The sequence below is a fragment of the Eretmochelys imbricata genome, chromosome 6, assembly GCF_965152235.1.
Source record: "Eretmochelys imbricata isolate rEreImb1 chromosome 6, rEreImb1.hap1, whole genome shotgun sequence".
In the NCBI taxonomy this organism is placed as follows: domain Eukaryota; kingdom Metazoa; phylum Chordata; order Testudines; family Cheloniidae; genus Eretmochelys; species Eretmochelys imbricata.
Window position 1 is genome coordinate 27,745,884 of NC_135577.1, and position 27,581 is coordinate 27,773,464.

Below are 27,581 nucleotides of genomic sequence, written 5' to 3' on the forward strand. Positions count from 1 at the left end.
AACATAAATTCAGTCTTCTCCTGAACTAAATGGGCCAGAACTTTGTCTAGACCTGTATGTAAATGTTATCTATATGAATTATAAAAGCAAGGCTTGAGGGATTGTAACTTTTTGTTAATGTAGTGTATTTTAGATTCTGGGAATCAGATAATTGGTTCATGCTAACTCCAGCAGTGGCTACAACCCTACTGGTTTAGAGAAAGTTAAACTCCTCTATACCATGGACAGCTAATCAACTGTGTACTTACAGTATATGGGGGAATAGAATTGTGCCTCTAACAATCTTCACCACTAGAAAAAATCTGTTATGCTATGCAATACGTACGGATGAGGCACTGAGACGCAAAGTGTTTTTTAAATATTTATAGTGGCTGGTGGGGTGGTGCACATTTTTATCCTGAGATTCTTTGTACCACAATCCTTGTGTTCTTTGAGCACCTTACAAAGGTATGGAAATTGGCCTTGTTTTGTAGTGTCCCCCTGCGCCAGCAGCTGTGGAGTGTGAGAATGAATGAGTTAATGGAATGGAAAGACAGTTGAGTTCTAAGGAGTAACTTTAAGCTTACACACGTGTTTTCTGATGTTTGCAAACTAGGGCATTTTCTGTCACTTGTGTTCCACTAGATGTTTCCTTAATACGAATTAACAGCAATAGATTTTGGACTCTTTTTTTTTTATTTGAACTTTGTGGCATTATTTGCAATGGCAGTGGTACAGACCGGCTCAGGAACCATTGAAACAGATGTCTTCAAGTAAAAACTAAATTTTTTGATTTATAGCTACATTTTGTGAATGCAAAAAAAAAAAACCCACTATAAAAATAAATTTACATTTTGTAAATAAAAGCAAATATAGTGCCCTTTGGCTTAACCAAAAGAAAAAAAACAAACAGCCTATTGGGTATCAACCAACGTTATCCACATTTGACATAAATAGAAAATATAAGTTAGTATAACTCTTAAAAAAATTTGTACAAATATACATTTTTTTTTTTTGCACTGAGAGATCAGCAAAGGTTAAACATTTCATATAAATGACTTTAAAGCTTTACACTTCTGGCCAGTGTACTCACATTAGGCATAATACATTTATATATAAAACGCAATACATTGCACAGTTGTAAATTAACACTGCTCCGTCCGTGGCTGTAGTCAGAGCTACTCTCACTACATGCAGTTCCTTGTGTGGGAGAGGGTGTAGGGAGCCCAGATCTTAATCCTCCTTGCTCCAGCTCCCTTGAGAGTTGCCCCTTGCCGAAGCGTGGGCAGAACAGCCGCTGGGCTCCGCGCCTCCAGAGACGAAGCAAAATCTCCCTTAGGGTGTCATAGTGCAAAATCTGAGGAGAAAAGGGGAAGGGAAGCGAAGCAGCCCTATGAATTTCAGGAACATCCACTGAAAGTAACCGCGACTGCTGCTTCCAGCAGCCACAGACAGAGCCCCCGGCGGCCACAAAGTAACTCGGCCGACCCCGCCCCATCTGCCCCTCCATCTCGGCGAATGAGTCAGCGAAACCAGCTCCTTCCCAGCTCACCCATCAGCGGGGGAGGGGCTTGCACAAGGGCGGGGCGGCCCCGGCTCCCCCCGGGGAAGTGGCTTCCCGTGTGCGTTGGCAGAGCGGGGCGGCAGCCTGGCCCGCCTTCCAAGGGGACCCGCCCCGCAGCTTTTGGTGAGATTCAGGCCCCGCTCCTGGGTTGGCGGCGCGCACGCCCCGCGGAGAGGCGTTCCGTGGGGCCCCGCTGCGCAGCGCCAGGCCGGACACGGCCCTCGCCCCAGGCCCGGCCCAGCAGCACCCTCCCGAGGCCCGCCCCGCCGCTGGGCAGCAGCCCTCCTCCTCCTCCTCCCGCCGCGGCTGGGTTTTGTGGCTCGGGGGGCCGCCCGCCCGCCGGGGGCTCGCTCTGGTCTCCGGGGAGGGCGCTCACCTGGTTCACCGCAGCCGCTTCCGGGGCGTCTGCTCGGCGGGCACGGCGGGCGCTGAGGCGGGACACCCGCCGGGATGGTCGCAGGCCGCTTTGGAGTCCCCCGGCCTTTTCCGCTTGACAAAGAAATCTAGGGACCCAAGGCAGGAGCGAGGCGTTACACACACCCACGCACCCCGGCCGCCGCCGCCGCCGCCTCCCCCAGGGGCGGCCCCCGCGGCGGGGAGGGACGGACGGACACACGAACGTGCTCCCGCAGCAGCCGGGCCCCGCCCTGCCCGGGCCCCCGCATAACTGTGCGCACGGGAGGCCTGGCGGCTCTTGACTCCCCCTCTCTGCCTCGGGGGAGGGTTGCAGCTGGGTCGGGTTTGTTTACTTCGCCGGCCCGCAGCGCGCAATGTGCTGTGTAAGCGTTTCCCCGGCCGGGCGCCGAGCCCGGCCCCAGCGAGCTGCGCCGCGAGCCTTTTCGCGGAGCGAGCGAAGCCCGGGGCCCTTTAAACCCCAGGGGCAGGCAGGGGGATTGAAGCGCAGAGAGCCCGACACGGGGGAGGGTTGCGCCCGTGCCGTGCGCGGGGCATGCCCCAGCCTTACCTGTGATGTGGGCTGCGCTGGAGGACGAGACCCTTTTGAGCGCCGCTGGCGCGCAGGGTGCGGGTTTGATTGTAATCCCTGAGTAGTTGTTGAGCTGATCGGATCGGTTCTCCTGGTTGAGCCGCTCTTTACCCCCCGCGATAGTGCTTTCCAGGGCTGCCGTCTTACCCTGGGGGCTGGGGGAGGAGGACGCGGACACCACCAGCTCCTGGTGAGGGTCCCTGGGGTTAACCCCCGCGGGAGTGTCCATGCCCCCCAGAGGTGGCTTGGACCTGACCAGCAGCACCGGGAAGCGGCACCTCCCGACCTGCAGTGTCTCCCGGTAGAAAGCGGGCACCGAGCCTCCCTCCACCTCTTCCCACTGCAGCCTGCCCGGGCCGTCCAGCGGGGTGTCGGTCTGGAAGTTGTAGTCCCACCGCCTCTGGTCATCCTCGCTGATCTCCCGTAGTTTGCTCTTCAGCTCCCGGCTCAGCTCTTCGTGATCCACGGGGCCAAAGAGGTTCCGGCAGACCCCCGTGCGGGCGTGCAAGGGGAAAGTCCTGCGGGCGGCCAAGCGCTCCAGAGCCGAGGCGCTGGAGAGGTGCACGTTGGACATGATGGTCCTGCTGCTGCTGCTTCGCCCAGGGAAGGCAGGGACCCAAACGTGGTGCTCCTGGGGAGAAAGGGGCTGTGATTTCCACCCGTCCCCGCTCGATGGGCAGCCAGCACAACCAGCCTGGAACCTCGGCAGTCTGCTGGTGAGCCTGGGGCTGCCTCGCTTTTAAAGCCCTCACCAAGTTAGAGCAAAACATCTATTAGCATAATAGTATTTCTCTTTAATAACACTGCTGCCATTGGTGGAGGCTCCACTGTCCCCTTGGGTGTAATACCTCGATCTCCGCTCCCCATTGGCTGAAGGAGAAACGGTGGCCGGGCGCCAAAAGTGGCAAGATCCTTGCCATTGGTCAGTAGGACCTGTCAGTCTGAGTTATATAGTGGCGATTGTGGGGGGCGGGGGTTGAGATTTAAAGAGAAGGAAGGTTGAGTAACGTGATACCCAGCCTGCAAACAGGTCCCTGCCCCCTTTGTTTGCAGGCAGCGGTGGCTGGTGCTGCTGCTGTGTGATTGCTTTTTTTTTTTTTTTTTTTTACATTTAGGAGCCAGTCACAGAATGGAGTCGCTGGGTTTCCGGAGGGAGACGCTTAGATTTGTTTAATTTGGGCTTTTTAAAAAGGCAAGTGGGTTTAAAAGAAAAGGGTTTGAAGAAATCTATATGGCAGTATGATGGACAAAAAGTTGTCAGGAAAAACTAGTACAAAACAAAGCTTGATGTATGTAGATTTCAAAACAAGGGAAAGGATGTTTTTTAAAAGGCTTTTTTTATAGTCACTTGGAAGTAATAAGTTACTAGATATGTTTTTGCTTTACAGAGTAGAAGCATTGCATATGAAAACCACAGCTTTTTTGCCTGTCTTAACTTTAAAACCCATATAATACACACACGTTTGTGTGCTGTAGATGAGCTAATCTTACTATTGTGTTGCCAGGAATCAGCTGACTTGTCCTTTACATTTTCTGCCGATCGATCGTTGCAATCATTGCTTTTTGTTGTGATGGGGGAGGGGAAGAGAATCTTACAAGGTGCTCCGACCAGAATGGGCTTTCTTTAATGCTCCTCTGCACAGAAGCAAACAAGGGAAAAGATCAACTTTACAGTGGTTTGCAGGTTAGGGAGCACTCTTCTCACTCCTACACATTGCTACTGCCTCTGTGAAGCCTGTGCTTTTGACTGGCTCAGGGGTGGCCAACCTGAGCCTGAGAAGGAGCCAGAATGTACCAGTGTACATTGCCAGAGCCACAGTAATATATCAGCAGCCCCCACCCCTGCTCCCAGCACCTCCCCCTCCCTCCCTGCATGTCCTGATCAGCTGCAGGAGGCTCAGGGGAGGGGGTGGGAAGGGGTGGAGTGGGGGAAGGGCCTGTGGCAGAGCCAGGGGTTGAGCAGTGAGCACCCTCCGGCACATTGGAAAGTTGGTGCCTGTAGCTCCAGCCCGGGAGTCGATGCCTGTGCAGGGAGCTGCATATTAACTTCTGAGGAGCCGCATGTGGCTCCAGAGCCACAGGTTGGCCACCCCTGGACTGGCTCATCTTTTTTTGCTGCTTTCATAAGAAGAGTGAGGAGGATGAATGTTTAATTGCATGTGAATGTGGTGTTTGTGAAAAGTGTCCATTTGAGTGAGCAATGGAGACTTGAAGTCCTGTCTCTATCCAGCAAACAGGTACAGAGTAGGAAGCAGTTAACTGTTGCCTCTGCACCCTGATAAGGGGGAGCATTCTTCTTAATGTGGCAGAAGATGATTCAGTTTCCATGTGCCCTAGACCATTGGAGAGCTGATGATCAGTACTGAGTTGGGCCAGACTGGAAATGGAAAACTAGAGGTGAAAGGCTCTGCATCTCATTATCAGTTCCAAGAGCCAGGCAGTGCCCTTGAGCAGAAGGAAAACCTTTTCTTTTAAACATTTTTCTACCCTTTAATCCCCACTGCTGTGAAGCAGCGGGCCTCAGATCAGCCATTGAGGCCACTGGGTTCCAAAGCCTTAGCAGTGAGGACGTTGGCCACATGGAGGGTGAGCAGACAGTGAGGTCATTGGTGGGTAATGCCTCCAGTGTCACTTTGAATGTGGAGACAGTTCTCAGATTGTCAGATGTCAAGGCAAGGCATAGAGGCCACTCATTGCCATATCTCTAGTGTTACATGATATCTGCATCCATAAGGAGAGGCTGGAAATGTCTGTTGGCCTCACTCAAGTCCCTAGACTCCTATGTAAAGAGAAATATTCAACATCCAAGTCCAGTAAAGTCACAGATGTGATTTGAGCAGCACAGAGCCTGCCAAGGACATATGCAATGCTCCTCCTCAGGCTGAGGAGTAAAAGGAGGCTAAAGGCAATTTTGACCCCTTGAATTCAACATTTTCTGATAACCAAGGGACTGGCAACCCTGCTTAGTGATAAAGGTCAGCAGTTGTTTAACGTAAAGAAGCTAAAACAATTAAAGTCTTCAGACTGAAGACCCCTAATATCCATGTAGCAACTTTCTTTACTATTTGGTTGTGCTAGTAGGTAATGTTGTCAGATGAAGACACAGATGATCTTTCCAGGACAATATAGGAATCGTACAGGAACATGACCAACTCATAGTACATATGGATCAGTCCTGTTAGGATCACAGGAAGGGTAGGATAGTTCCCATAAGGGATACAAAGGTAATTTTTAAAAGATGTCTGAAAAGTTATGGCCTTGTCAGATATGCTTGGATGCTTAAGTAAACGAGTGAAACTAGCCAGCAGTAGTATTGGAGGAAATGTTACTTCATGGGTTTTTCCTCATTGAAGTAGACTCCAAGAAGACCGTATTCCATTTGGAAGATGGTCTGCAGGCCAAAGAGAAGCTGTTCAGTGAACAGTTCATACAAAGGCTATCTTGGTTCATTGGCACGAACAGTTCACCTCATTAGACAACATCGAAGCGTCAGAAAGGTTTTTGATAGGGAAGAAAGAAGCAGAGGTTGCTCACCAGCAAGGCCTTCAATGGCAACAGATGAACCCAATATTATTTCCCTTTCCTTAGCAACCTTTCAGGGGAGCTTCATGAATGGGTTGATTGAAGCCAGTTCAGCCTCAGCCTACAGATGAGCATTATATGGGTATCCTTTTCATCATTAGTCCACTGGCAAAAAGGGGCAGGATTCATTCTCCCCCTCCTTCTCCTGCACCCCCAAGACTTGAAAAAAAACTTATCAGTGATTTATGAGCCCTGCAGACAGTAACCAATCTGCAGATCTTGTTCTCAGAAACCCTGCACCAGAATTTTTCCTTGCACTTAGTTTCACTAAGGCAGAAGCTAGTTTGCTCTACAGCGAGAGAGGTACATTCAGCAGGTGCTGCCTCCATTATAAACCTTTCTCAGCAACCTGTTTCTGCTTGGAAAGAAAACAGGATCATCTGACAGAATTACATATTCTGGTGGCACTTTAGAGACTAACCAATTTATTTGAGCATAAGCTTTCGTGAGCTACAGCTCACTTCATCGGATGTTTTTGCAGATACAGCCTAACACGGCTGCTACTCTGAAACCTGTCATGTGCTGGTGGTGACCTATGTCAAGGGTAAGGATTCTTTCCCAAGGAAATTAGATGGTGTGCTTCATTCTAAAAGACCTATGCCTGGTATTTCTGAGTGAAGTACGCTCTGAAGTTATTACAATCCAGCAGAGACAACAAAGGCAAGTAGTTCACTTGCTATAATTCTTTCTAATATTAGCCTTTTGGTGCTTCACCAAAAAAAAAAAAGAAAGAAAAATCATAAAAGTGATGATGGTGGCCTGGGGTTGCACAGTATATTTGCACAGATAAGGAACATTTTAAGTGGTGTTGTAAGTTACCTAAGTACTAGAGGCTTAGTTATAATTTACAAGCAGTCTCTCCTTATGCATTTCCAGAATGTAGTGTTTCGGAATGGGATAGTATCCCTTTAAATAGTTTGTGAGACCTCTAGAGGTTTCTGTGTTCTATATTTTAAAAACCAGCCACAGCAGCACGATGTATAAGTAACTAGACCTTCTGTATATTTAGTAAACATGATATTTGGAACCCCACTGTGTCTGTATGATTTCTACATATTACTTTGTTGTGCGAAGAGCAAAAGACAACACTGGAGTTAACATTTCTGGGCTTGTTGATTCCTCCCAAGGACTGCTAAGACTTCTTATTTTTCACACCTTGGAAGACAGGAAACAATGAGAAGCGTGTTGCATATGGATTTGGTGTCAGAGAGAGAGATTACCAGATTCCTAGGCCTTCTCTCTGCTTCTGTCCAATCTTCCCAGGCTGCCTGTACCATCTTGAAGTTGGAAAGGGGTGTTTGGGTCAATTGGATAAAGTACAGGGAGAAAAATCCCTCTATTTCAGTGGTTCTCAAACTAGGGCCGCCCCTTGTTCGGGGAAAGCCCCTGGCAGGATGGGCCGGTTTGTTTACCTGCTGCGTCCACGGGTTTGGCCGATCGTGACTCCCACTGGCCGTGGTTCGCCGCTCCAGACCAGTGGGGGCTGCGGGAAGTGGTGCAGACCAAGGGATGTGCTGGCCACCCTTCCTGCAGCCCCCATTGGCCTGGAGCAGCAAACCGTGGCCAGTGGGAGCCGCGATCGGCTGAACCTGTGGACGCGGCAGGTAAACAAACCGGCCCGGCCTGCCAGGGGCTTTCCGTGAACAAGCAGCAGCCCTAGTTTGAGAACCACTGCTCTATTTCTTCAGACCAGAGAAGAACTCGAGCAGTGCTGACAACTACATATTCAGACTTGGAATAAGGAGGTGATATTCCAGTCAGTCCAAGACAGGGGTCTTGGAGGGAACCCAGAGGACCGTGCTAGAACTCTTAGCAGATTCATTCAACAGTGTGATGGGAGAGGGCTGTAACTCCATTGTTGTTTTCTGTGCCCAAGGTTTCATACAGCTGAAGGAATCACCACACACTGTGCAGACAACCATTCATGGCATTTAGAAGATCTGGGAATTTTCTCTCAAAACCCAAATTTCAGCCAACATAGAAAACGTTCCAGGGTTATCTAACACAGTAGTGATTTACATGTTACTTCGGGGATGCTGATATTTACACCCATGAAGGGAAAGTGTATTCATCGATTGCCCAATGTTTGGGCCTGTGGGAGCAGTCTCTTCACCTTCCATTTCACCTGTCGGCTGAAACAATTGTATGGCTGGAGTCCGGATCCAGTGGCTCTGGGGGTGGATGCACACCTGCAATAAGACAGTTACCTTCCCTAACCCCGCTCCTCACATCCCTTTGTCATGTTGTCTTGCATTATGACACTCTCATTACCCACATGTATCCACATTATCCACATTAATGGAGAACATCCTGGCATGGCCTGACACGCCCATGCTTTTCTCATGAAAGTAAATTTAGTTTGCTGAATTCATAGACTGTAAGGCCAGAAAGCATGATGATGAGCATCTAGCCCAGTGATTCTCAAAGAGGGATACACATATCCCTGGGGGTATGCAGAGGTCTTCCTGGGGTACATCACTCATTTAGATAGTTGCCTAGTTTTACAAAAGGCTACATAAAAGGCACTAGCAAAGTCAGTACAAACTAAAATTTCATACAGACAATGACTTGTTTGTACTGCTCTTTCTGTGATACACTGAAATGTCAGTACAGTACAATATTTATATTCCAATTGATTTATAATTATATGGTAAAAATGAGAAAGTCAACAATTTTTCAGTAATCGTGGGCTCTGACACTTTTGTATTTTTATGTCTGATTTTGTAAGCAAGTAGTTTTTAAGTGAGGTGAAACTTGGGGGTACGCAAGACAAATCAGACTCCTGAAAGGTAGTCTGGAAAGGTTGATCTAGTCTAATTGTTTGTATAACATAGGCCATAGAATTTTACCCAGAAATTTCCTGCTATTAAGCCCTTCAATTTTGGTTGAACCACAGCATCTCATTTAGAAATTTCTAGTCTCTCTGTTTCAGGAGAAGAAAGTATTCATAATACTTAGAATAATTAAAGTGCAGTGATGGTCTGAACAACATCTAGGTAGGAATGGCACATTTTTACCACAAAGACCTGCACCCTGCGTGTATTCAGAGTCATAAACTGTGTATTTATGGGGACAAAAATACTTTTTTAAACTGGCTTTTACTTCTGTTAGCTGTGTTGGCTCTGGAGGGCTATGGGAGAGAGCTAGACTCTTTTCTGCCTCATGCATCAAAACAGTTGTGAATACATAACTTTTGTTACTTATGACTATTTCTGAGTGAGAGAGAACCCAGTTTGTCAGAACCCATGTTGAGTTTTCTGGGCTGGCAGTTAGGGGAAAAAACTCTTTACATTGTAAATCAAGGAAAATTGATGAGAAGTCATTAAGACAACAAATATAGAACACAGACCCTGTTATTTTAACAGTCGCTTTTTGTTACTAAACTGCACTTTAACCTCCTCAGTGGCCATTTTGACAGTATATTTGTATAAGTAAGATGAACAGATCCCTATGATATATTGTCACAAAACAACCAACCAGTCTTCCTCCTTGTGAAGATTCCAAAAGTAGTCATCTTAGGCATGAATGGTTTAGTTCTGGAGGCACAGTCAAATAAACAAGCAAGTCTTTAGACTGTCAAGTTTAACAGTATGTCTACGCAGCAAAGAAAAATCCAGGGCTGGCACGTGCCAGCTGAGCTGGGCTTGTGGGGTACAGGCTGCAGGGCTATTTCATTGCTATGTAGACTTCTTGACTCAGGATGCAGCCTGTAAGGTGGGAGGGTCCCAGAGCTTGGGCTCCAGTCCAAGCCCAGAAGCCTACACAGCAATGAAACACTCAGCATGAGCCTGAGTTGGCTGTTTTTCTTTGCCATGTAGACATACCCTAAAATGCTTATGCTTCAAGCTACTTGTGAAGGGTCCCTATTATGTGTAAAGTTACTGTATTTATCCAAAATGCATTGTATACGAAAACTCCAAATATGAAATAACCTGACACACAATACTTTAATTTAAAATAATTATATCAGCTAATGGAATAATAAATATTAGTTGTTTGTCTATCATATACTTTTTTAGCACTATGCATACATGCAGGAATAATTTGCAGTTATACATTTACATCAATAACATTTCATTGTACCCCTCCGTCTTTCTTGTCCTGCTTAAAGAAACCAGGCAAAACCAAAGTTCAAATACAAGTAAACTATTTAGTAGACGTGGTCAAAAACTTTTCATCAAAGGTTTTTTGAACAAAAAGATGCATTTGGAATTATACAAAACCTTTCATACTCAAAACTTTCTGATTTTGTGATGAAACAATTAAAAATTGAATTATTTTGATTTGAGTTATATGGAATCAAAACAAAAACATTTTAGTTTGGTTTTAAAGTGGGGGAGGAGGAAAACCCACCTTTCCTTTTTGATGCCGTTAGATTTGAATTGACCCATTTTGTTTGTTTCAGATTGCTTTGTTGAAAAATTGGAAAATTTCATGGAAAAAATTCAAGCCTGATGAAGTTTTTCATTTTATTAAAAAAAAAAAAAAAAAAGTATGGCAAATGATTTCCTTTTAAGGTCAGCCCTGATATTTAATCCTATTGGAATCCACTGAGAAACCTCTTTGCTCTTTATTGTTAACTGGTTAGTTAAGCTGGTTTACGTCATTAGTGGAGAGCAAAGCAGCTAGTGAATCTAGCCTAGTCTGTTGCACAGTCCACTAATGCAGCTTTGGCCTTAGTAGGCTCCCCCTTCTTAGTAATACCTTTTCTTTTAGATTCATGACATTTAATAGATAGGAGTGATTGTTAAGTCCAGTAATGCTCTTGCAACCTGGCCTGCAGCCATTACCTTAGAATCTTTAATAAGTTCCAGGATTCTCTGTGTAGCTTGTTTTTTTCTGTGTATTCAGCAAACCTTACTGGTATATGTTGTGAATTAGAAAGCATGATAGAAAGTAATAATTTATAAGCAATGCCTCAGACTTGTGGTATGTTTACTATGGAAGATGGCACTTTTTGTTGACTTCCTATGTAGTCATCTTTGACTGGAAATGAAATACTCCATTAATTATTAATTTGGTTCAGTCCTCCATTTGTGTCCTTCCTCGCCAAGATGTCACTTTAAAATATACATATATAATTTTTTGAATTCTGTTCAAAGTGGATTCGTTGCTTTTTTCCTACTATCTTCTGGGGTGAAAATAATTGACTCTAACCATTACTGATCTTTGTCATTCCTCACACTAATCTATTTTCAATTCAAAATCTAAATTCTGATTTTTAATGTTCACTTTGGCCCTCTACTTTTCTTGTACCAAGAAGGTGTTCTTTTTTGGCAGAATTGTAGGATGATCATTTCTTGTTTGGAAGCATATTCTAAAGTTTAAGTAAAACACCATGTTTATGCCAGATGTGCTAGTAACTCAAAGTCTTGTGCCAGTTCTGCTGGAGACTTTTCATGTAATCTATTGTGTCAATTAAGCTTCTTCTTATTTATGATATTTCAGGTGTATTTAGAAGCTCTAACTGAGATCAGGGCCCCATTTTGCTACTCATTATAAATTCTTATAGTGAGAGACAGTGCCTGCTTACAGAGCAAATAGACAACACAAGCAAAGGGTAGGAGTGGAAACATAGGTGAAGTGACATGCCAAAGCACTCACAGCAAGTCAGTGGCAGGGCTAGGAATAGACTCCAGGGCTCCTGGCTGCTAATGCAATGCCCTTCCCATTGGACTATGCTGCCTGCCTTTAAATTATACTCCTGCCAATTCAGCTTAGTGTCCATACAGTTGATTAACATAGACTAATATCTGATAGCTTTTCCTGCCTACCTTTTCAGACATCATGGCTCCCAGTGCCAGTATTTACTAGGAGGTGGGGGATCTTGTTCTGGGAGGTTAGATTCAGCAAATGGCTGCTGCTTCTGGTTTTACATTATTTTTTGACCAGAAGTGTGAGCTCAGAGCAGGGCTTGTAAACTGAGCACGCATGATGTGCTCTGGCTCTGTTCCATCCCAGGCTTATAGTGGGTTCTGACATACTGTCAACTTTTAAAGATATCCTGCACTTGACCTTGTTTAAAAGGGATTTGCTGCTGACAAAAATACTGTCAAATGCAGGAGTAAAATCTCAGCCTGGATTCCAGCACTCTAACTGCCACACTCAAGGAAAACAAAATTTTGGCCTACCTTCCCCACTCCCCGCAACCCCCCTGCCCAAAAAGAAAAAAAAAAGGAGAGAGAGATATGAACCTTTCTGAGAGGAATGTGTGTGAAGAGGAATCCTGATAAATATTCTGGAGGGCAGAGATGTGCAAGAACTTAAATCAGATATCACAAAAGATCCATTTTATTTTAGTGCCTGGAGTCTGAAGTCCTTTGTTTAGTCACAAAACTAATAAAAAAGTGTAAGCTGTGTGCCGTTTACATGCAAGGATAGAATTATAGCCACAAGCTGTTTATTTCCCTTGTCAAACAGCATCTATCGGTGTCACCTTCTATCCCGGTCAGGTGGTTTAGATGGGTTATATTATACAGGTGATGACAAAATTTGGTGCCAGGATAGGAGGGGGAACATTCTGTGTGAAGGATTATGGTTAACTGGGCTGTGATGGTAAGTGTCAGGATGTGCTTCATAGCCTTTGTCTTTAGGTAGTTCTAACACAAATTATGTAGCTTTCCTTTGTTACGATATTAATATTATTTATTCATTATTATTGTTTTGTTTATCATTCCTATCAAAGAATTTGTGCTATGAATTGGTACAAGGAGCCTCCAAGGATTATGTCCCTGTTGTGATTGCTACCAGTGCAGCCAGCAGGAAAGATAGGGAGCAAGTTTCAGAGTAACAGCCGTGTTAGTCTGTATTCGCAAAAAGAAAAGGAGTACTTGTGGCACCTTAGAGACTAACCAATTTATTTGAGCATGAGCTTTCGTGAGCTACAGCAGCAAGTGATCACCTTCCACCCTGCTCTGTTTGTTCTAGCTCAGCGGTTCTCAAACTGTCAGTCGGGACCCCAAAGTGGGTCACAACCCTGTTTTAATGGGGTCACCATGGCTAGTATTAGACTTGCTGGGGCCTGGGGTCACAGCCCAAGCCCCACCACCTAGGGTCAAAGACAAAGCCCAAGGGTTTCAGCCCTGGGTGGCAAGGCTCAGATTACAGCCCCACTCCACCCCCTGCCTGGGGCAGAAGCCCTTGGCCTTCAGTTTTGGCCCCACCAGGCTTTGGAATTGACACCCCCCCACCCCCTGCCCAGGGCAGCAGGTCTCAGGTGGGCTCAGGCGTCAGTCCCTCGTTCTGGTGTCCTGTAGTAATTTTTGTTGTCAGAAGGGGGTTGCCGTGCAATGAAGTTTGAAAACCCCTGTTCTAGCACCTAGGGTTTACAGAAGCTGCATGTCGACTGGGGGATCGGAGAGCTTCTCCTGCTTGAATCGCCCACACTGAGGCTGAGACGTCTCTGATCACAAAGCTACTTTGAGCGCCTGGACTGGTTCCAGTCGGTTTCTGAAGCAGAAAAGAGAAGGGACTGCTCCTCCAGGGCACAGATTTTTTAGAGCCGGTGGATGATGTCATGTATCTGTGGGGCGATGGCGCCCTCTGATGTCCAAAGAACCTTTAAAGGGTATTCTCCTCATATACTGCTCTGAGTAGCTGTGCAGAGTAGAGAGAGGACACTGTAATAACTCACCTCCGAGTCTCTGTTACAATCCTGACTTTCTCTTCAGACCCCACCTGGCCACAATCAGTTTCACTTTCCTCTCTGTGTCGCATGGCACCAGATTTGTCTTTGAACACATTTAAATGCAGCCATTTTTATTTGACCAGCACATCTAGAAAGCAAGAGGTGACTTAGAGGTGGAGTTCTGGATGCAAGTTATATTAGCTGTGCTGCAATAAGTTACCCTTTCCCAATGCAACCGTGGCACCGTATCAGCTGGTTGTCAAGAACAGCAAAGGGATACATTTGCTTCACAGTATTTCTAACGCATGCCAAAAGTTCATCTCCGAGACTTGGCAGGCTTCCCTCCAGTGTATTTCCCATCCCTATTCATTCACAGTCAGTGTTCCTCCTGCATATTAGAATTCTGGAGCATCTCCTTGGCTTATACTCCTCTTCCAATCTCTTGTACAATTCCCACCGGAGTCAGCATGTAACTGCTAGAGAATGTCCTTAGATCTCATCAGAGGAGTACATGGATACACTGTAGGTATTGAAAAGGTAAAATTGTATTTCCATGGTCCTGTTGGAGTTGGAAGGGTCACCTCTTAAGCACGTAACAAGGAGCCCTTTCTAAGCTAGGGGGAGACAAAGAAGCAAGATAATATTTTAATGACTTATGCTTCAAAAGCAGTTTGAATTTTCTTCGGACTCTGCAAGCACATTCCCTTTTGCCTACAAAGCAAGTCTGGCAATTTTCAGGCCAAGCCATTTACCAAACTAAAGTTTGGGCTGTGGGGTGGTAAAATAGGGTTTTATAATGAAATCTGGTTTAAACCCTTAACTAGGTTAAGTTATCGCCTCTTCACAATATATTCTGTAATATATACTGTACATGCATTGGTCTGTTACACACTACAAACTCCGAGTATCTGTCTATTCTGGGAACAGAAACCATGCTCTGTATGTGAGACGTCATGTAAGTTGACCAATTATACCTGCCATCTAAAACAACAACAATTTTTTTAATAAGCCAGCTCAAGTGGTTTCCAACTGGTTCTAAGAAAAGTGAAATTGCCATATTCCTAGTTAAAACAGAGAGGAGAGAGAGGATACTATGAAGCCACAAATAATACTATATTAAACTAATGCGATGAGTCACTGTTTTAAACCCACAAATATTATTTCTGTCTGTCTGTCACACATCTTGGATTAGGCTAAGATGTAAAGGGCTCAGTTTTGAGGTCCTTGGGCCCTATTCAGAAGTGCTGGTGAGTGTAACCCTGATGAGGCATGTATATGTAATGCCTCTCAAGTAGGCAGTGGAATCCAGGAGAAACCTAAGGCTTTGTCTGCACTAGGAGAATGTTAGACAAATATATGTTTTCTTCCACAGTGGCCCATATTACACATTTCCCCAGCTGTTGTGCGATTTTCTGCACAACCTATTGCCAGTGTAAATTTCACGGAAGGCTAACTCCAGGCTTTTAGCCGCTGGACTTCAAATGGGGTTTTTGCCAGAGTAAGAACTACAGGATAAGGCACAAAGATGTAATCATCCCTTCATGCAGACATGAGATGAAAGGCACACGTTCTTGCCACTCTCTTATACAGGACTGCAGGTGCCCTTCTGTTCCACAGAGAGCAGTTTTCCCCACACAAACATACAGAAAGAACCTTTATTCATTGTACCTCTTCTGCAAGTAGTCCCACTGATTCACTTGAGGCAGTTTGAAGAGAAAGGCATGACTCTGTGTGAATAAGGGTGTCAGAATCTGGCCTAGAGTGGACTATAACACCCACAGTAGTCTTTTATAAAGAGAAACACACCTCCCACTGATACACTTTCACTCACACACACACACACACACGCAATAGCAGATTAAGACGTTTTAAGACGATGTAGTAGAAAGACCTTTAACACAAACTGGATCCTTTATTTCATCATTCAGCATTACTGCACTGAATGTTTTTTAAATAAAAATAAAAGCAAAGATGACCCTATTGAGGTCAATGGCAAAAGTCCCGTAACTTCAATGGGGCCAGGACTCCACTCTAGGATCTTTAGAAAATGGTGGATCTGAATCCAGATCTTTCAGATTGGGCTCTTCTTTAAATAAAAGTGAGACAACTGGTCATTCTTGGTATGCTGGAGCCATAATATAAAACAGCTGAGGTAATTTAAACTGATAGTTGCCTACTCAAAGTGAGTTCTAGTTTGAAAATGATTGTGTAAAAAATAACATCCTGAGGTTCTGTGTTTATTGTGATTTCCGGATCAAATGTGCTCAGTTTGAAAATATAACTAAATATTTTTCTAACTGCCAGCCCTACAAACGTAAGCTGGATTCTTTCCTTTTATTGCATCATCAACAGTAAGCAAAGGTTCTGCTGGCCAAATTAAGAGCCTCAGAGATATCTATGCAGTTCTGCTGTCTTCATACTATGTCCCCAATGTCACCTGAGCTGTCAGTGGGTTGGCATGTGTGTTAGTGATTGGAATTTAGCAAGCAATTCTATAGATAATGCACATTTGGGAAAAGAATCCAGCTCATTTTCATGGTTGTGCTGGTTCTCCTGGGCTAACAGGAGTGAGAATGACTAAAACTTTATTTTTGTCTTTAAACTCAGCAGCTGAGAATCTGAACAGATGCAAGGAGCTGATCTGTTGAGTAAGGTGGTGTCATTTTTGCAGTGTAGCTGTTCAGACCAGAGTCGTACTTTAAAAGGTTGGTAGTGTTTGCATTTGAGCTCCCTCTTTGAGGCAGCTTAATGAAGCCAATTCTAAGGCTATCTTGAAGGCTGTCAGGAAAGTGAGCTACGTTAATACGTCTTGCACAGCGCTCTTTGCATGCAGCACTCTTTTTGTAGCTAAGGTATTTGCAAAAGATGTAGGTCCAGACCTGGTGTTTATGGGTTATTTGTAAAAAGCTAGCACAATTTGGACTGGACTTTGCCAGACTTGTTTAATTTCTGGGAAGTATATAGTACACTACGTTTTGATTTTTATGTCTTTGATATAAAGATTTGTGTTACTGCCAGAAGACGAAAGACGGAATTGCAGATTTAAATGACAACTTTGCTGTATTTGTGTTATTTCCACCCGGTCCATGGTGTAAGAAAGTAAATGAATGCCAAGATGTACTGAAACTGGCAAGTTCAGCCCTAGCATGTGTATGCACCACTCCATTATACCAGCCTAGGATGTGGCCCTGAGAGTTTCCTTGAATTAGGCATTAGTAACAGTAAAAACCTTCCGTAAACAAATATCATAGCAAAAAGCAATTGGCACATCTGTAATTCTGAATTACAAGCCCTTCCAGTTGCTGTAGCCAACTTTGTTTGGGGCTAACAAATTCTTTTGCTCAGATCTATTTGAAAGTCCTATTTTGTGTGTGTTTTTGCTACAACACAAATGTTTGAATACTTTTATAACCCACAGTAAGTGAGTGTGGATCTTTTTCACCCTCTAGAGCAGGGGTGAGCAAACTACAGCCTGCGGGCCACATCCATCCCCCCAGCCTATTTAATCCGGCCCTCGAGCTCCTGCTAAGGAGCGGGGTCTAGAGCTTGCCCCACTCCTGCACTCCAGCCGGGGAGTGGGGTGGGAGGGCCGCTCCGTGTGCACATGCTGCTGCTCTGCATGGCTCCAGGAAGCAGTGGCATGTCCCCTCTCTGGCTCCTACACGTAGGGGCAGCCAGGGAGCTCCGCACACTGCCTCCGCCCTAAGCGCTGCCCCCGCAGCTCCCATTGTCCGGGAACTGTGGCCAATGGAAGCTGCAGGGTCAGTGCATGTGGATGGGGCAGCACACAGAGCCACCTGGCCACACCTCCACGTAGGAGCTGGAGGGGGGACATGCTGCTGCTTCCGGGAGCTGCTTAAGCGCCACCCGGAGCCTGCACCCCTGACCCCTCACACGCCCCAACCCGCTGCCCCAGCCCTGATCCCCCTCCTACTCTCTGAACCCCTCGATCCCAGCCTGGAGACCCTCCTGCACCCTAAACTCCCCAACCCCACCCCAGAGCCTGCACCCCCAGCTAAAACCTCGTACCTTCCGGTACCCCAATCCCCTGCCCCAGCCCGGAGCTGCCTCTTGCACCTTGAACTCCTCATTTCTGGCCCCACCCCAGAACCCATATCCTGAACCAGAGCCCTTACCCCCTCCTGTACCCCAACCCCAATTTCGTGAGCATTCATGGCCTGCCATACAATTTCCAAACCCAGATGTGGCCCTCAGACCAAAGGGTTTGCCCACCCCTGCTTTAGAGGCTGGTCCACATAAGCAGTTAATGAGTCTACTAAAGCTTCTAGCTAAGGGAATTCATCCTTTAGCTCAAAAGAGTGGAGAAAGAGGCAAAATTCACCCATCATAAAAGGGTTCATGGAGGGCTCCAGTGGCTGTTCTGCAGATCAGATGGGTTATGTGCTGTGGATCTGACATGCGGGGGAACTCTACAGTGGAACTTGCATAAGTCAGGCCACAAGCATCCCTGTTTCAGGGCATGTAGACTGTGCTGGACTAAGGGTGGTGACCACAGCAGGATTGCATAGCTGACCCCTGGCTGTGGGTTGAAGGACTGGGTTCCATTGTCCCCAGACCCTAACTAGCTCCCGTACACAGGGCCCATTTATTCAGGGTTTATGCTGGAGAGTTAATTTCACCCAAAAGTGACCTTGAATGCACAAGGATTTACAGCAACACATTTTGCAGTTCTTAATGACTTTTTGCAGAAACATATGATCAGAAACATTGAGGATACTTCCATAGTTTGTGCTCTGCATAGAGTATTGGGACCACTCACTAACAGAGAAATTCTTGTTTATATTGTTGGTGGTTTTTTGAATGTTTATATGTTATGAAATCAAGCAATTGTTTGATTCTGACACAGGAAAATTATTTTGCTAAACACGGGAGCCTCAAAACTGGCAGAAAATGTCTCAAACTCCCATTGTTTGCAAAATGAAGTGTGTGCAGAGAAAATCTACAGCATTCCTGCAGCAAACCACAACAAGGGTCTTCATACAGCCCAGATCATTTACAGTTCTCTTATAAATGATCATAATGGCTTAAATGTTATTTAAATGATAAACAGCTTTTGCATTCCAGACATTGCTGCAGTTCCAGAGAGGGGCTCTATAATACTAGTCTGATGAAATATTCGTACGTTGAAGGAAAGTTTTTAGGTTTTATTTTTATTATAGATCAGCTTTAGTCACAGTATACATACATCTTACACTTCTCTAGACTTCAATCATCAAAACTGGGCTTTCAGTATGTTGTGTGTATATTCTGGACCCCATGGCTTCAACCAGTGTCTAGTTGAGATTGGGGTATGGATGAGAGTGAACTGACTGAAGCTCAACCCAGCAAGACTGAGGGGCTGGGGAAAGCAGCCAGAGGAGATAGCCGAGGAAATATCAGTCCCATTGATTGAAAGAGTACATCTGCCATTAGTTACTAGTGTTTGCAGTTTATTGGGGATTTTAGACCCCTCTGCCCAGCTGCTGTCTGACCATATTCAGCCGTAACTCAGTCAGCTTTTTGCCATCAATGACTAGCTAGGAGGCTGCAACCTTCCCTTTCAAATGAGGACTTTGCCACTGTTATCCATGCTTTTGTTAACTCTTGATTAGACTATGACAATGTGGTCTACAAGGGGCTATGTCTTGAAACCATTCAGACACCGAAAGTGGTGCAGACCACAGTGGGTCGTTTATTGAGTGAGGCATTTCATTGAGAGCATGTAAGACCAGTGCTCCAGGAGTTGCACTGACTTCCCATCAGATTTGTGGTGGAGTTTATGATCTATAAAGTCATAAATGGCCTAGGATCAACCTACCTGAGACCGTACATGCAAATGCTTCTGTATGATGCCACACACATGAGTAGACCCATGTAAATTTACACACATACATAAGCATGTACAGGATCGGGACTATAAATAGAAGAGAGAAAAGGGACCAACTCATTTAAATATGGCGTAAGAAAACGAAGTAACCCCATTTCATACCAGAGCAAATTAGAGCAATATCTGGCACAGTATGCAAAACAGAAACACTGAGCTAATTATTTTGTTGGCATCTAATTAAAGCTACTTATTCCTCCTATTAAAAGATACATACATCTTAGATTCAGACCCCTTTCAAAGCTATTTAAGTAGTTTCATCTTATACTACTTGTTTGTGATTTATTTTGTTTGTTTGTTTCTCTTTGCAAAACAATGTTACATGGAATATGTAAGGCTTGGCAGGACACAAACACATCAATGGCTATCCACTGCAGCTAATGAAGTTCCCAGGTGTCACGACCCTTCATGCCACTCCCTCTTTGACTTCAGCAGCTGAGAGAGTGAGATTGCCTCCATGCAATGGTCTTCTCACTTAAAAATCTTGTACACAGGCATTCATGCATCATAGAAAGGAAGTCCAGTGGCAATGGGGAGCATGTGTGGTGAAATGTCTGGTGTAGATGAATACTCACTCAAAGTCACAAACCTACATGCAGATGACCTGGGACTCTGGTCATTCATCTTGACTCCTGGGTAGCAAGGATATTCAGCAACACCCCAAGTGACTGACCAGCCCTTTTTCAGAACAGCACCATTCACCTAGTAAAAGAAATGGGCTAGAAAAGGTGCCCAAAATATTGCCATCCCAACTATAATCTGGCCAGTTTACCTTGGTGTTAAATCATTCACACAAGTTGTCTTTCTAAGAAAATGAGTCTCACTGTGGTGACATGGAACATATGGACTCTAGGGGACACAGATAACAACACATCAAGACCTGAAAGATGCACAGCATTAATTGCAAGGGAATGTGCGAGGTACAGCATCAATATAGCTCCCTCCAGCAAAACCAGACTTGCACATGAAGGCTCCATAAAGGAGCTAGGAGGTGGCTATACCTGCCTTTTGGAAAGGGAAACCAGCATAGGAAGAGAAGATTTATGGCAGTGGTTTTGCAATTGGAAACAGCTTCCTGAAATCACTGAAAGACTTATCTGTGAGCAAAATGAATACCTAATGCCTCTACAACTTCCCATTGGAAAATTACAATTTGTGACTCTATCAGTTCTTATGCTTCAACCACGAACAGTATGGAAGACACAAAGAATGGTTCTGTTCTGATTGGATGAAATAATGAAACCTATACCCAGTGAAGACAAGTTCATACTTCTGGGAGACTTTAACAGCAGAATTGGAAAAGACCATGAGGCATAAATGGTGTAATAATGACCAGTGGAGTCAGAAGAATGACCAACAATGGTCTCCTCCTACTCAGCAAGTGTGCTGAGCCCAAGCTTCGGGCAAGCCAACAAACATCAAATCTCTTGGATGTATCCAAGATCCAGCATAGTCGCAGCAAAGGGTCATGAAGATCACAAAAGCAATGTGAGGAGCAAACTGTTGGACTGATCACAGGATGATCAGAGCCATTTTTAATTTACATGCTGTTGCCCCTTAGTGAAACAGTGCTGAACAGATTAAAATTGAATATAGTAAAGCTGAGTCATCCATTTCTTCAATAAAACTGAAGGGAAAACTTAGAGGAAAAATTGGACAGCATTTATATCATCACTCAGTAACATACTCAAAAAGTGGAATATATTCAGATCAGCCATCCTTCAAGCCTCAGTAGAAATGCTAGGCAAAAATCAAAGATAGCACCAGGACAGGTTTGATGAAAATGACGATGAAATAAAAAAAATCCTTAAGGAAGAGAATGATATATTTGTCTTAGCAAAATGACAAAGAATCAACATCAAAGATAAATCCAACTACCTGCAAGCACAGTCTCAGAGATGGCTTTGTGTCCTACAAGATGATTGGTGGGAAACGAAAGCAGAAGAAATACAGCATCACACTGCTAACAATACAAAGATGTTTTATGATTCCCTGTAGGCCGTTTATGGTCAATCAAAATTGGGACCAGCTCCACTGAAGAGTTCGGGTGCATCTATCTTAATCAACGACAAGAGAGGCACCTCTGAAAGCACTTTACTGAGCTACTCAACCACTCCTCTATTGTCAACCCACAGGTGCTAGAGGAACGGACCCAGCACCCCATATATGAAGAAATCACTCAGCCAACTATCACTGAGGAAGTGCAAAAAGCTGTCAAACAAATTGTCAGGCAAATTACCTGGCAAAGACAGCACACCAGCTGAAATCTTTAAACTCACAAGTCCCAAAACTCTCTGCTATCTACATGAAATCATTAAGGATATCTGAGAAGCTAAGGAAATTCCACAGGATTTCAAAGATGCAATTATAGTTACACTATAGAAAAATAAAGGCAACAGATCTGACCGGGGTATCTCCCTGCTATTTGTAGGTGGTAAAATCCTTGCCCATATTTTGCTCAGTTGGCTTGTCAAAATGGTATTGGAGCAATTTCTACCAGAAATCCAGTGTGGATTTAGATCAGGTCAGAGCCACACAAATATGATTTTTATTGTGAGACAGATTCAGGAAAAATGTATTGAACAAAACATGGAACTGTAACCTGTTTTTGTTAGTCTTAAAAAAAAAAAAAAAGTTTAGCATTGTGCTAAAGAAATGGCCTCTGGAAAATTCTTGAAAAGTTAGGCTGCCTCACCAAATTTGTTAACATCATATGTTAATTCCACAAAGATATGACTGGTAAAGTACTCTCAGAGGGTGCCCTTGTTAAACCATTTCTCATACCTAATGGGGTGAAACAAGGCTGTGGACTGGCACCTGCCCTTTTTGGTTTCTTCTTTGCAGCTATTCTGAATTATGCAGTGGACAATCTTCTAAAGGGCATCTACATAAAGTACAGAACTAATGGAAAGCTCTTCAGTCTCCAAAGGCTTATTGCAAAGACAAAAAATTTTTAAGAACTCGTATGAAAAACCCTTTTTGCAGATGATTGTGTTCATGGTGAAAGTGACCTACAGCTTGTCTTTGACAGATTCTCAGAGACAACTAAACAGTTTGGGTTCTCACCACCTGCCTGGAAAAAACCTGAAGCCTTTTTTCAACCAGGTCCATCAACCTTTACTACTGAGCCAAACATCACCATTGATGGTATAGAACTAAAGAGCATCAATCACTTAACATATCTTGGCAGTACCATCTAAAGTGATAGTTTCCTGACCCTGGCTCAAGAAATATCAAATTGAATACGAGAGGTAAGCCAGCTTTTGCAAGTCTTCACCATTGGCTACTCAACCAGCACACCACCAACAGTTAACAAAACGATCATGTACTAGGCAGCAGTGATAGCATCCCTTATATATGGTGTGAAACATGGGTGGTTTACCATAGACACATTAAGCAACTTGAAATTTTTCCCATGCATTGTCACTGCTCTGTTCTAAAGGTCCACTGGCAAGACAAAAATCTCACATATTAACAAAACCACCCAGCATCGAGGCAATAATCTTCAATGATCAACTTAGATGGACAGGTCATGTTATCAGAATGGGTGGTGATAGATTCCTGAAAAAAGTTGTCTATGACGAGTTGAAAATCAGAAAGCACTAGGGGATGGTCAACGGAAACAAATCAGACACCACAAGCCGAATCGCATCTATTACAGTACAAATATTGATAACTTTGAAGATACAGCCAAGGACAGGCCTGAATGGAGAGCAACTATATCAGTAAAGGCTGTAAACACTTTGAGGAAGACAGACGCAAAGAACTGATTGAAAAAAAGACCAAGCGCCATCCCAAGTCTTCAGTGGGAGCCTGCACATTCTTATGTGACAATTGTTCACAATCTTTCTCCTCACAGATTGGACTATACAGCCACATGAGAACACACATGGTGCCATGATATCATTGTTGAATATGACAACAGCCATGCTTGGTGATTTTTGTTTCTCGCTGCAGTTGAGATTGTACCAAATGTCATTACTGAAAATGGGTTCCAAAATATCTTCTTGTTGCAAAGATACATCAGGCCCAGCACAGTTCTTATATATGCCAATGCAACACTAGGGTCAGAGGCCCTGCCACATTTCCTCCTGCTGAGTTGTTCCTTACCTAGCGAGTTGTCCCACTGATTACAATTGAACTATGCACAGAGTAAATTATAAGTTTGTTTACCTGCTGCATCCGCAGGTTCAGCCAATCGTTGCTCCCACTGGGAAGCAGTGTGGGCCGAGGGATGTGCTTGCCGCCTTTCCCACAGCCCCCATTGGCCTGGAGCGGTGAACCGCGGCCAGTGGGAGATGTGATCGGCCGAACCTGCAGACGCGGCAGGTAAACAGACAGACCTGGCCCGCCAGGGGGCTTACCCTAGTGGGCCGCGTGCCAAAGGTTGCCAATCCCTGGGTTAGGCTTTGGACTGGGACTTGGAAGAAGATCTGAGTTCACTTCCCAGCTCAGCTACAGACTTCCTGTGTGAGCTTGGGCAAGCCACAAAATCCTTTGTTTCCCATCTGTAAAATGAGGACGACAATCCTTCCTTTCTCCCACCCTTTGCTCTTGTCTAGATTATAAACTCTTTGGGCCGGGGACTCTCTCTCTTACGATGTGTTTTGTTCAGACCCCAATGGAGCCCCAGTCTCAGATTGGGCTTTTGGGCTCTCCCATTAAAACGTTAATAATAATCAATCATAGCTGAGACACAATGTGATTTGTAGTTTAATATGCAACGTAACAAAGGACTTACCGAAAGAATGAACAATAGTCGTTTCCATTCTACAAAAAATGTACAAGGCAGAATAAGCACACCAGTATTGTGTAAGAACAAATTATAAATAATTGCTCTTTGCAATTGAATACCCACATAGAAAGAGCCAAAAGAAATCTGCAGCCACTGGGAGTCTGATTTAATTGCCGATTTGGACTGTCTCTGTAGTTTTTATGAAAATCCCTGAAGCCTGTGTTTTTTGTAAACTAAACATGGCTTTTCTGCTGGCCATGTGAGTTCTTTTTCCATTCATTAGTGAGCTGCCTTTTTTCTTTTTTAAACACAATTAGACAAAGGAATAAATCACTCAACAAACATGGGACATAACTCTGGCAATATCAGACCATATACCCTCTTGTTTGCTTAACTATATAAATCTTTCACCATATTACAAATGAGACCATTTCAGTCAAAGATGGGGGGACTAATTTAAAGTGAGTAACAAGAGCTCGCTCTCACAGCATTCTTGGATGCTTATTAGGAGAATGTTTCTTGATGAGGAAGCTGCCTGTACTCTGTCCCCAGAGAGAATTGCAGAGGACCATTTCCTTTCTGCTGCTATTCTTAGGATGTGTATCAGACCAGACGAGAGCCCATGACTTTGAAGGACCGCAGAGTCAAAAACCTCCTTTTAGTAGTTAACATCATTAAAGCAGTTTAGCATATACTTTGAGTTTGTTTTGGGATATTTCTCCCTCTCGTCCCTTCCTGGGTGCTATCACATGGGATTTAAGGAGGTAGAACTTTGAGGATAAGTAACAATATAATTGTCTTCACTGAATCTTTTTACATCTAAACTGTATATTTGACAGTGTTTAAGCAACATACTAATATAATAGTTCCTTGACTATTGGTCCTTGCTCTATTTTGAGGTCTTAAATGGTGTAGGGGCGGGACAGCCAGAAGGGAAAGCAGCTTTAAGCTATTTTCACATTCCATGTATGCCCTGTATTTAGTGGTCCATCAGCATTTTTTCTGGCCCTCTGCATAGCGGGTGGATTGCACCCAACCTCCTCAGCGATGCTAGAGATAAGGCTGAATAGTTCCCGTACATGTTAAATTGACAAAGGAAACTTAACCTGCTTAATAAAAATTGCTATCTACTGCTGAACAGAGGAGACTGTTTACAGATTCCTCACAATTAATTTATTTAAGAATCTAAAGAACCTTCCCCCCCCCCCAACCCTTTTTAAGCTAACATTTGATTTCCAAGCAGTAGCTTTGCTGTGGACAGATTCCCATATCTCCAATACACTCTTTTAGAAAGCCTTGATTCTCACAAGAGACTTCAGTGGGAATTCTGCCTGAATAATAAAAAGAGTCATTAAGCTGTGAAAACCCTTGTTTTGAAGATGTGCTTTGCTTTCCCATTCTTTGTGTTCTTCCAGCAATTGCCAGGTAAACAAACATCAGGAAGGCGGCATTAGATAGACAAGTCATTCATCAACACTGTAAAACACATCTCAGATAGCTTTCATCAGTGAATACAATGAGGGATAGCAGTCAGCACAATCCGCATAGTATTCACAACAGATTTGTCTTCTGTCTTTTCCTTCCCTCCACCTTCACCTTCTCAACCCATCCCACCCCTCTGAGTGTATCTGTTCGGTACTAGTAAGTCCTTTTCCGTTTGCTCTAGCAGTCCATTTATTCGTGGATTAATGGCACTGTTAAACAATAATAGAATACCATTTATTTAAATAATTTTTGATGTTTTCTACATTTTCAAATATATTAATTTCATTTATAACACAGAATGCAAAGTGTACGGTGCTCACTTTATATTATTTTTATTACAAATATTTGCACTGTAAAAATGACAAACAAAAGAAATAGTATTTTTCAATTCATCTCATACAAGTACTGTAGTGCAATCTCTATCATGAATGTGTCACTTATAAATGTAGATTTTTTTTGTTACATAACTGCACTCAAAAACAAAACAGTGTAAAACTTTAGAGCCTACAAGTCCACTCAGTCCTATTTCTTGTTCAGCCAATCGCTAAGACAAATAAGTTTGTTTACATTTACGGGAGATACTGCTGCCTGCTTCTTATTTTCAGTGTCACCTGAAAGTGAGAGCAGGTGTTTGCATGACACTTTTGTAGCCAGCATTGCAAGGTATTTAGCCAGATATGCTAAACATTCGAATGCCCCTTCAGCCACCATTCTGGAGGACATGGTTCCATGCTGCTGCTGATCGTTAAAAAAAATAGTGTGTTAATTAAATTTGTGACTGAACTCCTCTGGGGAGAATTGTATGTCACCTGCTCTGTTTTACCTGCATTCTGCCATATATTTCATGTTATAGCAGTCTCAGATGATGACCCAGCACATGTTGTTTGATTTATAAACACTGTCACTGCAGATTTGACAAAATGCAAAGAAGGTACCAATGTGAGATTTCTAAAGATAGCTACAGAACTTGACCCAAGGTTTAAGAATCTAAAGTTCTGTCCAAAATCTGAAAGGGACAATGTGTGGAGCATGCTTTCAGAAGTCTTAGAAGAGCAACACTCAGATGCAGAAACTACAGAACCTGAACCACCAAAAAAGAAAATCAACCTTCTGCTGGTGGCATCTGACTCAGATGATGAAAATGAACATGCATCGGTCCACTCTGCTTTGGATCGTTACTGAGCAGAATCCTTCATCAGCATGGATGCGTGTCCTCTGGAATGGTGGTTGAAGCATGAAGGGACACATGAATATTTACCACATCTGGCACGTAAATATCTTGCTACACTGGTTACAACAGTGCCTGTGAACATCTGCTCTCATTTTCAGGTGACATTGAAAACAAGAAGTGGGCAGCATTATCTCCTACAAATGTAACCAAACTTGTTTGAGTGATTGGCTGAAGTAAGACTGAGTGGACTTGTAGGCTCTAAAGTTTTATATTGTGCAGGTTTTTTGTACATAATTTGACATTTGTAAATGGTATTCTATTATTGTTTAACAGTGTGATTAATCATGTGATGAATTTTTTTAATCGCTTGAAAGCCCTAATCTTTTTTAAAGTGTGACAAATTAGTTATCACATGCTATCAACAATTATCTAGTCTACTAACTCTAGTAAGGTGCTTTCAGATAAAACTGCTATGCTTCTCCAATGCCAATTCTTCACTAACATTACTACTACAAAGGATCAAAGAATTAATTAACAAGATTTCCATTTTATAGTGTCATTGGCTTCAG

General features: G+C 43.9%; 2 protein-coding genes across 7 annotated transcripts in view; one reads left to right on the top strand and one right to left on the bottom strand.

Moving 5' to 3' along the window:
* Nucleotides 1-656: 656 nt before the first annotated feature.
* Nucleotides 657-3,102, bottom strand: CDKN1C (cyclin dependent kinase inhibitor 1C). Its single transcript, XM_077818287.1, has 3 exons — nt 2,508-3,102; nt 1,920-2,046; nt 657-1,336 (listed from the first exon to the last, which is right to left on the bottom strand). Exons 1-2 carry the CDS (start codon nt 3,100-3,102, stop codon nt 1,925-1,927), a joined length of 717 nt encoding a protein of 238 aa, XP_077674413.1. The 3' UTR covers nt 657-1,336; nt 1,920-1,924.
* SLC67A1 (solute carrier family 67 member 1) overlaps nt 1,518-27,581 on the top strand; it is a 142,484-nt gene continuing 116,420 nt past the window's right edge. For 3 of the 6 annotated variants that reach the window (XM_077818279.1, XM_077818283.1, XM_077818284.1), the window contains exons 1-2: nt 3,107-3,244; nt 3,644-3,720. The gene's annotated coding sequence lies outside the window, so the exon portion shown is untranslated. Of the gene's footprint in view, nt 1,667-3,106; nt 3,245-3,643; nt 3,721-27,581 lie in introns of those variants that run through there. The other 3 variants (XM_077818280.1, XM_077818285.1, XM_077818281.1) reach the window with 2 other exon arrangements.

Excerpts from the sequence above, each read along its gene's own strand:
- CDKN1C (XM_077818287.1), bottom strand. The coding sequence starts at position 3,102 with ATGTCCAACGTGCACCTCTCCAGCGCCTCGGCTCTGGAGCGCTTGGCC. Across the intron at positions 2,047-2,507 it reads CAGCGCAGCCCACATCACAG|ATTTCTTTGTCAAGCGGAAA; the intron begins GTAAGGCTGGGG and ends TTGGGTCCCTAG.